At 36.2% G+C, this 14,566-nt stretch overlaps 1 protein-coding gene across 1 annotated transcript in view; it reads right to left on the bottom strand.

Annotated features, from left to right (window-relative positions):
• TET2 (tet methylcytosine dioxygenase 2) overlaps nucleotides 1–14,566 on the bottom strand; it is a 137,133-nt gene that overhangs the window by 24,651 nt on the left and 97,916 nt on the right. The window contains exons 4-6 of the mRNA XM_007999436.3: nucleotides 13,736–13,826; nucleotides 12,218–12,311; nucleotides 11,345–11,553 (exon numbers count right to left, since the gene is read on the bottom strand). Coding sequence (XP_007997627.3) covers nucleotides 11,345–11,553; nucleotides 12,218–12,311; nucleotides 13,736–13,826 — 394 coding nt within the window. The remainder of the gene's footprint in view (nucleotides 1–11,344; nucleotides 11,554–12,217; nucleotides 12,312–13,735; nucleotides 13,827–14,566) is intronic.

Genomic DNA, 14,566 nt, shown 5'->3' with positions numbered 1-14,566 from the left:
AAAATTGACTCAAGAAGAAACAGAAAATCTGAATATACCTATAACAGGTTAAAAGATGTAATCAACACTACTTAGATCTGTCAGACAAATGAGGTCACAGGGAAAATCACTGCCCTCAAAACCAAAGAGACAGATGGATAAAAAGAATTACAACTTACCGGAGCAGAAACCTCTGTGGGAACCAGTGTTGGGGTAGGAAAATCTGAACTATAAGTGATGAATTGCTGGAGGTTCAGTGTGAACAACTCCAGAGGCATCCAGTCATAATAGGTTCCTCACAGTTTTGTGAGTTTTCTACATTCAGGAGCCAGATGACATTCTCACAATGAATACTAGAGAAAAATACCTTCATGCTTCCATAGGAGGAGGGGAAAAAATTTTGGAAAATGACGTACACCATTCTATTCTTCTTATAAAGTTCTGCCATCAGGCTAAGTGTCATGGCTCACGCCTGTAATCCTATCACTCTTTGGAGGTTGAGGCAGGCAGATTGCTTGCCAGGAATTCAAGACTATACCGGGCAACAAAGGAAAACCCCATCTCTAATAATAATAAAAAATATTTGCCAGGCATGGTGGCATGTGCCTGTAGTCCGAGCTATTTGGGAGGCTGAGGTGGGTGAATCACTTGAGCCCAGGAGGTCGAGGCTGCAGTGAGCTGAGATCATGCCCCTGCATTCCAGCCTAGGCAACCAGAGTGAGACCCTGTCTCAAAAACAAAGGATAATAAATAAATATTATGAACAAATGTGCCCACACATTTAATAAGGTGAAATGGACCAATTCCTTGAAGGACACGACTACCAATATTTACACAAAATAATAATCTAAATAGGCCTATATCTATGAAAGAAATTGAATCAGTAATAACTTTCCAAAACAAAGTACCAGACCCAGATGGTTCATTCTGATTTCTACCAAAGTTTTAAGGAAGAAATTATATCAATTCTCCACAATCTCAAGACAGAAGCAGAGAAAATACTTCATAACTTATTCTATGAGACCAGCATTACCTTAATACCAACACCAAAGTCTTTACAAGAAAAGATAACTACAGACTAATAGTAACCATGACCATGAATGCAAAAGTCCTTACTAAATGGCAAATCAAATCCAACAACATATATAAATAATGTATCACAACCATGTGGGATTTACCCCAGGTATGTCAGCCTAGTTCAAAATTTGAAAATCAATTAATGTAATCCATTTCATTAATAAGTTTTTAAAAATCATATGGTAATATCAATAGGTGAAAAAAAAGTATTTACAAAATCCAACACTGATTCATGATTTTCAAAAGCCTCTCAGTAAACTAGGAAAAGAAGGGAACTACCTGAACCTGATAAAGAATACCTACAAAACCATACAGCTAACATATTTAATGTTGATAAAACTGAAGACTTCCTGCTGAGATCAGGAACAAGGCAAGAATGTTGCCTCTCACCAGTGCTTTTCAACATCATACTGGAAATCCTAGATAATACATTGAGACAAGAAAATAAAAGGTATACAGATTAGAAAGAAGTTGTCTTGCAGATGACATGTTCACCTAGAAAATACAGAAGAATGACAAAAACAAAACAAAACAACCAAAACTGGATATAAAGTGATTATAACATGGTTGCAGGAAATAAGTTTAATATATAAAAGTTGATCACTTTTCTGCATACCAACAATGTACAAGCAGAATTTGAGATAAAAATACATTATCATTAGCACCCCCAAAATGAAATATTTATGTATAAATCTAATATGTACAACGTCTATATGAGGAAAATGTAAAATTCTAATGAAGGATATCAAAGAAATAAAGAGATGTTCCATGTTCATGGATAGGAAGATGCGTTTTGTCAAGATGGCAGTATTTCTAACTCAATCTAGAAATGCAGTGCCTTCTATCAAAATTCCCACAAGATTTTGAGGATATTGACAAACTAATTTTAAAGTTTATATTGAGAGGCAAAAGACCAATACATGACAGTATATACAGTCTTCTCAGACTGGTTTTTGTCACTTAGTAATAGGCGAAAGAATAGTCAACTCAATACTGAAGGAGAAAAACAATGTCAGAGGACTGCCACTACATGATTGCAAGACTTACTCTAAAGCTCAAGTTATCAAGATAGTGTGGCATTGGTGAAAGTCTAGACAAATATGGAAAAGAATAAAGAGTCCAGAAACAGACCACTTAATTATAATCAACTGATCTTTGACAAAGTAGCAAAGGTAATATAATAAAGCAAAGATAGTCTTTAAGAAATGGTACAGGAACAACTGGACAACTCCATGCACATAAGTGAATCTATACATAGTCTTTATAGTTTTTGCAAAATTAATGCAAAATGGGTCATAGACCTAAATGTAAAATGTAAAACTATAAAACTCCTGGAAGATAACACAGAACATATAGATGACCTTGGGTTTGGTGTTGACTTTTTAGATACAATACCAAAAACATTATTCATGAATTAACCGATACCTAGACTTCATTAAAATTAAAACTTTCTGTTCTGCAAATGGCACTGTCAAGTGAATGAAAAAACAAGATACAGACTGAGAAAGTATATTTCTTACTGTCAATCAAGCTACTGTGCCTTGTGGTATTTACTCAAAGGAGTAATTGTCAAAACTTGGAAGCAACTAAGATGTCTTTCACGATGTGAATGGATAAACTGTGATAAACTAGACAATGGAATATTATTCAATGCCGAAAAGAAATGAACTATCAAGACATGGTGGAAAGTTTAAAAGCTTATTACTAAGGGACAAAAAGCAGTCTGAAAAGGCTACATATACTGTATCATTCCAACTATATGACATTCTGGAATAGGCAAAATTATGCAGATAAAAAGATCATTGGTTCCTAAGGGTTAGTGGGGTGGGAGAGATAAATAGGTAGGGTACAGAGGACTTTTAAGGCAGTGAAATTACTCTGAATGACACTGTAATGGTGAATGAGTATCATTAGACATGGATCCAAACTCGCAGAATATGTAACAACAAAAGTGAACTCTACGAACTTTCAGTGATAATTGTCAATGCAGGTTCACTGATTGCAACAAATGTACCATTCTGGTAAAGGATGTTGATAATGACGGAGGCTATGCACATATAGGGGCAGCATGTACTTGAGGAAGCTTTGTGCCTTTCATTCAACGTTGCTGTTACCCTAAAATTGCTTTAAAAATAATCTATTTTAAAAATGTTTAAAAATTCCCATAAAGGAAAGCCCAGGGGTACAGAATTTCCTCAAACATTTAAAAAAAGAGTTAAACCAATCCTTTGTAAGCTCTTCCAAAAGATAGAGAAGGGAACATTGCCCAATGCATTTTGCGAACTCAGAATTACTCCGACACCAAAACCAAAGATATCACAAGGAAACTAAAGATCAACATACCTTATCAACAGAGATGCAAAAGTCCTCAATGAAATACTAGCAAACTGACTCCAGCAATATATAAAAAGTAATACACACTGAGACCAAGTGGGATTTATTCCAGAAATATAATGTTAATCTAATGCATAAAAATGAATCAATATAATACACCATATTAACAGAATAAAGGAGAAGAACCCATGATCATTTCATTAGATGTAGCCACAGCATTTGAGAAAAGTTCAACACCCTTTCATGATAAAATTATTCAACAAGCTAGCAACAGAAAGGAACTTCTGAACTTGACAGTCTTTTTTTAAACAAAACCTACAATTAGTATCATACCTAATGGTGAACAACTAAAAATTTCTTCCTAAAATGAGGAATAAGACAAGGATGTTTGCGGTTGTTAATTGTACTTGACATTTTCTGGAAGTTCTAACTGGGTAATCAGGCAAGGAAAAAAAAAAAAAAAAAAAAAAAAAAAGGGCCACCCAGATTGGAAGTGAAGAAACAAAACTATTTCTACTTGTAGATGACATAATCTTGTATGTAGCAAATCCTAAGGAATCTACCAAAAAAAGTTAGTGCTAATAAGCTAGTTCAGCAAGTTGGTAGGATATAAGACCAATATATAAAAGTGAAATATATGACTATATATTATCGACAAAAAAATTGATTTTGCAATAGGATAAAAAAAAGATACATAGAAAAAAATTTTAACAAAAGAAGTACACGCCAGGTGTGGTGGCTCATGCCTGTAATCCCAGTACTTTGGGCGGCCAAGGCAGTCAGATCACTTGAGGCTAGGTGTTTGAGACCAGCCTGGCCAACATGGTGAAAGCCTGTCTCCACTAAAAATACAAAAAAAATTAGCCAGGCATGGTGGCGTGCACCTGTAGTTTCAGTTACTCGGGAAGCTGAGGCAGGAGAATCACTTAAACACGCAAGTGGAGGTTGCAGTGAACTGAGATGGCACCACTGCACTCTGGACTAGGCAGCAGAGGGAGACTCTGTCTTAAAAAAAAAAAAAAAAAAAAAAGTGCAGGACTTTGTGCATGTTTCATCCAAAACATTACTGAAAGAAATTTAAGAATAAATGGAAAAATATCCTGTGTTCATAAATTGGAAGCATTAATGTTAAGATATCAATACTCTCCAAATTGACCTACAGATTCAACAGAACACCAGTCAAAGTCCCAGAAGGGGGCCGGATGTGGTGGCTCACGCCTGTAATCCCAGCACTCTGAGAAGCCTAGGCGAGAGGATCTCTTTAGTCCAGGAGTTCAAGACCAGCCTGGGTAATATAGTAAGACTCTAGCTCTACCAAAAAAAAAAAAAAAAATCCAGAAAAGAAACAACAAACTCATCTTAAAATTCATATGGAAACACAAGAAACATGGTAGGCAAAAGTACAAAGCTGGAAGACTTACCTGTCTTGATTTTAAAATTTACTACGAAACTATAGGAATCAGCACAGTGTGGTACTGGCATAAGAAAAGTCATGCAGATTAAGAGAATTAAGAGTCCAGAAATAAACCCATACATCTTGGTCAATTAATTGAAAAAAAATAGTCTCTTCAACAAACGGTGCTGAGAGAACTGGACAGCTACTTGCAAAGGAATGAAGTTGGACTCTTACCTCTCACCATCAAATTAACATTAATTAAAAATCTAAATATAAGATCTAAAGTTATAATACTCTGAGAAGAAAGCATAGATCTTGAATGAGGAAAGCATTCAAGATCTTTCAGAAGGATCTTGAATGAGGCAATGATTTCTTAAAAATGACCCCAAAAGCACAAGCTACCAATTAATAAGAAATTGAGTTTCATCAAAATCAAACTAAAACTTTTGCACTTTAAGGACATTATCAAAGTGAAGAGACAACCTGTGGGATAGGAGAAAATATCTGCAAACCATGCATCTGACAAAGTTCGAGTATCAACATATATCATATTCTTACAACTCTAAAAAACACAATTAAAAACATATGTAGACTTTTCTCAAAAAAAAAAAAATACATGGTCAATATACATGTGAAAAGATGCCCAATATCAGCCATTAGGAAAGTGCAAATCAAAATCAAGAGATAAACTTCATACCCACTTGGATGGTTGTAATTACAAAGACAATAACATTTTCTTGAGGATGTGGAGACACTGGAACCTTCATACATTGTTGGCAGAAATGTAAAAGGATGCAGCTACTTTGGAAAATAGTTGGGCAGTTCTTCAAAAAGTTAAACATAGAGTTACTATATTACTAACAATGTCACTCCTAGGTGATATATCCCAAGATAACTGAAAATACATTCACACAAAAATGTGTACACTGATGTTCACTGCAGCATAATTTATAATAGCCAAAAAGTGGAAATGATCCAAATGACAATTAACTAATAAATGGATAAAGAAAATGTGACTGGGCACAGTGGCTCATGCTTGTAAGTCCGAGCACTTTGGCAGGCTAAGGTAGAAGGATCACTTGAGGCTAAGTTTGAGAGCAGCCTGTCCAACATGGTGAAACCCTGTCTCTACTAAAAATACAAAAATTAGCTGGGTGTGGTGGCGCACACCTGTAATACCAACAACTTGGGGGCTAAGGCATGAGAATCACTTGAACCTGGGAGATGGAAGTTGCAGTGAGCTGAGGTTGCACCACTGCACTCCAGCCTGGGCGATAAAGTGAGACTGTCTCAAAAAATGTGGTGTGAAAAGATATATGGCCCAAAAAAGGTAGTTTTTTTTTTTTTTTTTTTAATAAAATGAATGAGACTTGAAAACATTAAGGTACATGAAAGAAGCCAGACAGAAAGTCCAAATATATGATTTCACTAATACAAAATGCCCAGAATAGGCAAATCCAAAGAAACTGAATGTTTATTGGTGGTTGCCACTTAGAGGAAGGATGAAGGGGAGAAGGGGAGAAGGGGAGGTGACTGCCTAATAAATACAGGGTTTCCTTATGTGAATGATGGAAACGTTCTGAAACTAGGTAGAGGTGACATTTGCACAGTTTTGTGAATGTACTGAAACAACTGAATTGTATACTTTAAAAGGGTGAATTTTATGGTATGTGAATTATATCTCAATCAGAAAAAAAATTGGAGAATAACTTAAAGGTGATTTTCTACATAAAGTGGCTACTAAAAGTTATTTTTATTTCAATAGGGGTCTTTCAAATATTGTTAGAATTAGCACATAACAGTCATTTTAATATGACTTGAAATTGGGCTCATGGTAAATGATATAAAGGGCAAATATTAAAATGTCATCTATACAACAGATTTCTGCAAGAATTCTTAATCTTTGATTTACTATTTGGACTTCTAATTGTAAAATATTTTTAAAGTAAAATTAGGTCAGTTATTCAAATGTATACAGCATAGAAAAACTAGCAAAATAATTTATATAACCAAATTTACACAACATCAAGAGAGAGAAAACTGTCAACTTGAAAACAAAATAATGGAAACAGGCAATGATTATCAATTGATGTGAAACTATCAGGTGAAAGTTTGACGAGGAACATAATGATGGATCAAGCTGACAATTAAACATGCTAAACACTATTAACATCACTAAAATGGGAACCAAGCAGACATTATGTGTCTCCTGATGTATATAAATAAGATGATTTTAGCACTACTTATGAAGCGTTTTTGCCAATGTATACTATACATGCACACATACTTATATTACTTAAAAATCAGCTGGGTGTGGTAGCTCATGCGTGTAATCCCAGCACTTTGGGAGGCCAAGGTGGGCGGATCACTTGAGGCCAGGAGTTTGAGACCAGCCTGGCCAACACAGCAAAACTCAGTCTCTATGAAAAGTACAAAAATTAGCTGGGCGAGGTGGCGCATGCTTGTAGTCCCAGCTACTCAGGAGGCTGAGGCACAAGAATAGCTTGAACCTGGAGGTGGAGGTTGCAGTGAGCTCAGATTGGGCTACTGCACTCCAGCCTAAGCGACAGAGCGAGAGCCTGTCTCAAAAAAAAAAAAAAAAAAGAAAGAAAGAAAGAAAAGAAAGGAAAAGAAAACGAACCAGTCAAACTACCAGTCCACAGAAGATACTGGGGAGAGAGGAACAGGTTAAACAAAAGAACCAAGATGAAATCGGCCAAATCCAGAATGTGGGGAATTTTACAGAGAAAATCACAGTTTCTTTAAAAAAAAAAAACAAATTCATAAAAAAAGGGGAAGGGCTATTATAAATAAAAAGAGGCTTGTGAATCATATAATTTATCTTCTAAATGGAGACAATTTTACGAGAGGAAGTTTTATTTAATAGTTATTCCAGACAATGGAGATGAACTAGGATCACACTACTCAGAAGTGTCAATCACGTGCAAGGGTTCTTTCTCAACATCATTTTTGTTTATGTGGGTGTTTTTTGAAATAGAATCTAATCAGATAATTTGAACAAACACAGTCTAAATATTAAATGATAATGTTTTTACCTGTTAGAAATACATCCTGAAGTGTTAACAGGTAAGATGATATGTTACCTGTCTTCTGCTTTCAAACACTAGTGGGAGGGGATGTGGGAAAAATATATGAAAAAATATTGATAAAATGTTGATAAATATTGATGCTGTGTGATGGGTCCATGGAATTCATTATATTGCACTTTTCCTTTTACGTTTGACAATTTTTATAATATAAAGTTCCTTGAAATGTTTAACATCACCCACCACGGCAGAAGGCATTTCTGGCTTTGATTTCCTTATGATGACAGATACACTCCCACAATTCTTACTTGCCAAAAAAATACTGGTTAGACTTAGTCATAAAATGGAAATCTCGAAGGGAAATCTTTAAAGAAGAAACAGCTGGTTTGGCTCAAAGAAAATGTAAAAATCAGTTTTTACTTTCCCACTGATAGATGCACTCAGAGTTCTTTTCTGAACTCACAGTGGGTGGTTTGGAGCATGTGGACACAGGGATTTGTAAGAACTCAGTGATGAGGTTCACATAGCTTTGAACATAAAACTGAGTCCACAGGCCCAATTTGAGATTATTCTCTGTCCTTGGCAAAAAGTTGTAATTTTCACTTCTGCCAGCCATAAAATAAAATCTATTTATGGGGTAGAAGAAACTTCAAAAGTTATTTCTGAGTAAATTCTGTATTGACATTGTATACGTGTCTATTTTAATCATGTATTTAAGTATTAAAATTTTTTATTTTGGAGAACTGCTCTAAGTATGCATAAGCATAGTTTAAGCATTATCTAAATGACTATTCATCTTTACCTTGAAACTAGACAAAAAGCAAAAGTGTACAGCTGTGCTTTTACATTATCTTCATATTTGAAGCATGTCTTTTTTGTTGTTGTTGTTGTTGTTGTTGAGACGGAGTCTCGCTCTGTTGCCCAGGCTGGAGTGCAGCGGCGCCATCTCCACTCACTGCAAGCTCCGCCTCCCAGGTTCAAGCCATTCTCCTGCCTCAGCCTCCCGTATAGCTGGGACTACAGGCGCCCGCCACCGCGCCCGGCTAATTTTTGTATTTGTTTAGTACAGACGGGGTTTCACCATGTTAGCCAGGATGGTCTGGATCTCCTGACCTCGTGATCCGCCCGTCTCGGCCTCCCAAAGTGCTGGGATTACAGGCGTGAGCCACCGCGCCCGGCCTGAAGCATGTCTTTTAATAGTTTTGTATGTGCCTGACATTTAGAGCAGTTAAACTAACAAACTACAAGCTTTCTGAGACTCTGGTCCAACCATATTTCATGGTTTTCAAATGCAAAATAATAAAAGTTCTTCATATAATTTTTTTATATGACAGATTCCATTTCAGGCATTGGCATTTACAAGAATTATGGAAAAGCTGGCCAGGCGTGGTGGCCTACACTTGTAATTCCAGCACTTTGGGAGGCCAACGCAGGTGGATTACCTGAAGCCAGGAGTTTGAGATCAATCTGGCCAACATGGCGAAACCCTGTCCCTATTAAAAATACAAAAATGAGCTGGGAATGGTCGTGGGTGCCTGTAATCCTAGCTACTCGGGAGGCTGGGGCATGAGAATCTCCTGAACCCGGGAGGCAGAGGTTGCAGTGAGCCGAGAAAAATATTAGAGATCTATGCTAATGAAAATTAAATTCATTACAATGAATGAAATATAGTTTCCAGGAAACTTCAAGAAATTCAAACATATTGCAATAGGACTATTCTTGAAAAGAAATTTTAAAACTATCATTTTCACAAGAGGTTCTTCAGTGATTTAAAATTTCAAACCATCAAGTCTAAGAGATATTATGCTTTAAAGACAATGCAGTATTACTGAGTTCCTGAGAGAAATGCTATTACCAGTATGAGCTCAAGTTGCCTTAATTTTTATTTGTTTTTCTAATTAAAGGCACCTAACTACATTTTTTAAAATTTTTCTTCAGAAAGAGCAAGAGGAATCAGGGTAGATTAAAAAAATATTTTAGGCTGGGCATGGTGGCTCATGCCTGTAATCCCAGCACTCTGGGAGGCCGAGGCATGTGGATCACCTGAGGTCGAGAGTTCCAGACCAGCCTGACCAACATGGAGAAACCGTGTCTCTACTAAAAATACAAAATTAGCTGGGCATCGTAGCGCATGCCTGTAATCCCAGCTACTCGTGAGGCTAAGGCAGAATTGCTTGAACCTGGGAGGTGGAGGTTGCAGTGAGCCGGGATAGCGCCACTGCACTCCAGCCTGGGTGACAGAGCGAAACTCCGTCTTAAAAAAGAAAAAAAAATTACGCTTAAAGTAGTCCATCATAAGTTTATAAGTTACATGTCATGAATCAGCAATTTCTACTTTCCAATCAATCATTTGTAAAAGTGGTCAGGTATACACCATAAATTTTTGGATAATTATCATAGAAAGTCAAGTCACACTTTCATATAGAAAGAGTAACTTTTCTAAAGAGATTATTTATAGTTGATTTGTCTCCCCACAAACCTGAGAGAGAAACTGTGTTAAGATAAATTTAGTAAAACCATGCTAGTTAGAGTTTTAAACAGCAAAGGACAAATTTGGCTAGTTGTTGTAATAAGCAATATGAGCATTTCTTATAAGTTCAGCAAATGATTCTATAGTTTGGTGGATGCAGAGAAAACGAGACTAAAGGAAATAGTGCAAAATTAAAATTATTTTAAAAACAATTGTGAGCAAAATAACTTGTAAGATTTCTGTGTAGCACCATGAACATTCATATATTCTTTTAGCGTTATACAGGATTATCAACACAGTAGAGGAATATTAAAAATCAAACTTTTTCCAAGTGAAGGTTTAGACTTCGGGCAAAGTGGACGGTGTTGAAAACAAAACAGTAGCAACTGGATGCACTAAATATATTTAAGCGCATACTCTTGCAGTTCTATTCTAAATTCTTATATTCCTGGAAAATAATATATATCCAGACCCAGTAATTTCCTGATCATTTAGCAGCAGTAAAAGTGGAAGCGGTTTTGATTACTATTGTGGAAACAATGAATAGTTTGAATGAAAGTAAAAATCCATTCTATTTCTACAGAACTTCTAAGGCACTATATTCTGTTTTTGCCACATACATATGGAAGGTATTTGACCTGCAAATCCCAAAGTTTCTCATTAGACTTACTTTCTGTTTCAGATACTGCAGCATGGAAGTGGAGTCAATACATACTAATATAGTGGCCAGGCACACAGGAGCTGTCACTTGTAGCATATGAGCACATAAATAATTTCAAGTTTATGGTATAACTGAGGCCATGTGGGTACAGACACTCTGCTCCTAATTAGTGGCTAAACTGTCTGTACAATTCAGGTAATGAAATCATCTCAAGTTATTCACATTAGCAAATACAACTTCTTATCCCATGACTGCCAAACAGGCATTTTGATCCTCATTTTATAAATGTAAAAGTGCATGTTGAACTCTTCCTTCCAACCAAAGATTGGGCTTTCCTATCAGTGGCCGCAAAGAGGGTAGAGGCCTTGGGCTTCACTTACTCTTCATTCAAGGCACACCGGCGATTGGTGAGCGTGCCGTATTTCCTCAGCGTCTCGGTAAGCTCCGAGTAGAGTTTGTCAGCCAGAGACAGCGGGATTCCTTCCCACACCAGGATGAGAATCACAATCACTGCAGCCTCACAGGTGTGGCCAGCTCGCTCCCGCACCAAACACAGTAGCTTCTCTTCACTGCTGCTTCTGCGAACCACCTGTGCAGATCACCATTTCATCCCAAACACCCCCCACCCCAACCAAAACAAAACAAGGGTCACTTGCAGCAGATAAGGGCACTTATGTATGTATATTTTACCATGTCTAGGTCACAATTAGGGCAACATTTATCACCATGTGCAATTTGCCTTTTGCTGCCCATCTATAAAAAGTGGGCTTTGACCCTGGTATCAGAACAAGGAGAGATGCAAAACTATTCCTTAATGTTTAGCAACTATAACAATGTTTATAGTTATACTATACCCAGTGCAGTGGGGACAATTAAATGCTACCTGCATTAAAACCAGAGCTAGATGAAAGATATGTAAGTCTTAGTTCAAGGTTTTCACAAATGACAATGTAAAGATTAATTGAAGGTATTTAAAAGATTAAGGACCACTTCACATTCTAAGAAGGATTATACATTTAGCAGGCACTAGAATGGACCTCCTCCTCATCACTAAATTCTTTCAATTAAATACACTTTGTTGATTTTAGAATTAATCTGCCTCTTCTTAAGAGATAACACATGATAAAAAATACAGGTAATATTCTTTTTAATTGGCATGGGTCTTTGATCTGGGTAACCCAATTCTCAGGGTTAGATTTACAAATCAAAATGCCCAAGATTTAAGCCCAAAGGCTTTATTAAGTCACACTTACCCACTTAGCAATAGGACATCCCTGAGAACTTTTGCCTTCTTTACCAGTATAGATGACTCTTTCAATCCTAATAGCTTTACCCTTCTGTCCAAACCTTAAAGAAACCCACAGAAACACACACACATACAATTAGCAAATAAATTCAAGAGGAAATCAAAATATTTGAACATTTGAGCATAACTTTATTCTATGACCACATCCTGAGAAATGAACGGTTTATTATTTTTTTTTTTAAAACAGGTCGCCAAGCAAACTGGATAATAGTTTTTAAGCCTTGTTTTACCTCAGTATCAAAATGTACTGATAATTGTAATGAACTGTTTTGTAAATTACATGTGGGTGAAAATAATGGGAAAGTTCATTTCTATATAAAATTTCACAAAGCACAAAATTCAAGTTAGTTTGCCAAGTTCAGTCTTCTAAAACATAGACTATTTTTTTCCCTTACTAAATTTAGCTATTTTAAAACTTGGGGAGTCATAACAGATTTTAGTTAGAACTGTTCCTCCAAGAATGTCTCACAATTTAGAAAAGGAGGCTGGCAAATAATTAGTATCCAGCCATATTGAAAATATAGAATAGTCCTGGAAATAGACTATATCTTCCCTTATGACCAAAGCACCATCTACTGCTTGTTTAAAAAACAAAACAAAAGAAAAACCAAAAAAAAAAAAAAAGGCACTTAGGGAAATTCACTATTTCTGCCAGGCCACTAGATGATTATTTAGTGAACTTCTACATGTTAATTTAGAAATGAATAATCTGGAAATGGAGCAAGAATGATACTGAATATGTCCTTGCTGCCCCGATGTATCCTAAGTACTTTAATAATAATACTGCCTACCTCTTAATGAAAAGGCACCCTAGAAGAAGAACAGCTCAGAGCTGTATAAATTTATATGAAAGGCCCTCTCTGCATTATCTCGCTCATAAGAGTCTTCTACATGCAGGAGTAAAGGCAAGTACTTGTATACCTGTGATTGATAGTGGGGAAAAAAAAAAAAAAAGGCAGCTGTAAATAGTATGTTTCTCTTTCTATTCAACATATCACACTTGCTCTCTTTTTATGGTAAAAGAAAACTTAGAGATAAGTACTCATTTGCAACACTAGGTGAATTTAATTCAGTGGTTCCTTTTTCTTACACCACACTTTACCATTCTTTCCGCTTTGACACTTTATTATCAGGTGGGAAAGCCAGAGTGGGACCTCTCGTTGGAGCCTGTGCCAGTACCTTGTGGCTGGCAGCCTTGCTGGCCGATTCCTGTTCATGCCTGGGTTTTCTGGCATCCATCGCAAAGTGGGCAGCCTGTGCCAGCTAGCAGACTATTAGTCCTGTCAAATATTGTGACTCTCTGGTGAATAGCACAGTGTGTAGTGTTGGCAACCCTAGAATAGCTAAGCCTACTAATAATTACTCAATTTGCAATTGTTTACTGCTTTGTGTGTGAAGGCTGGAAAAATTCTGACATATACAAAAGGATAAACGTTAATCTGCCCTGTGCCTTTGCGTTAATTACCTTTCTTCCATGATTTCTCTAATAGCTGCCACATTAGGACCTGCTCCTAGATGGGTATAAAAAGGACCTTCATCTTTTTCAATAATTTGCTCTGTTGAGATAATAGAAGATTATTATTTTAGACCTCAATTATACTAAATATAAAGGCTACATCCACAAAGCTTAACCCCCAACTACACATTAAGGGCTCTAAAAGTGACTTTAAAAAATTTTTTTCTTTAAAATGAGAAAATTGATGGACTGATCTATTAGAAAATGTGCCACATAATTAAGTATATGTACATGCTGGTTGTTGGATAAAAATATATTACATTTCAGATATGGGATAAAAAAATTATTTTGAACCAAATAAATGAAACTAAACAAAGAATACAGTGAGGGAATTAGAATGTATTATATGTAGTATCAATTACAATCCAATTTTTTGAGCTGAAAAAAAAAAACATTTAAAGCTAACTGGAAGCCTACCTGTTACTTGGATTTTAAAATATTAAAAATAAAATTTCCTGCTCTATCCCACCCCCAGAATATTGCTTGGTTTACTGTCAAAGATACCCCTTTTTCCCCTTACTTCCCCACAACATTTAATTACTGTTTTGCAAATAAGAATAGTCAATCCAGACCCATATTAGTATGTACTTTAGAACAATTTATGATGAGATAAAATCCTGGAGAGTCAGGCAAAAGGAAGGGGCTGTTGCAAAACAACAAAGATGGAAAGGTGGGAAGATAGGGTTGGGTGATAAGAGAAGAGTAAAGACGATTACAACTTACCAAATATTATCTATGAGATGTGTGGTGTTTTAGCCCAGTGAGGCAACCTTAATAACC

This window comes from Chlorocebus sabaeus, chromosome 7 (assembly GCF_047675955.1).
Source record: "Chlorocebus sabaeus isolate Y175 chromosome 7, mChlSab1.0.hap1, whole genome shotgun sequence".
Classification (NCBI taxonomy): Eukaryota; Metazoa; Chordata; class Mammalia; order Primates; family Cercopithecidae; genus Chlorocebus; species Chlorocebus sabaeus.
The sequence above is the reverse complement of the archived record's forward strand: the minus strand, read 5'-3'. Positions and strand labels throughout refer to the sequence as shown.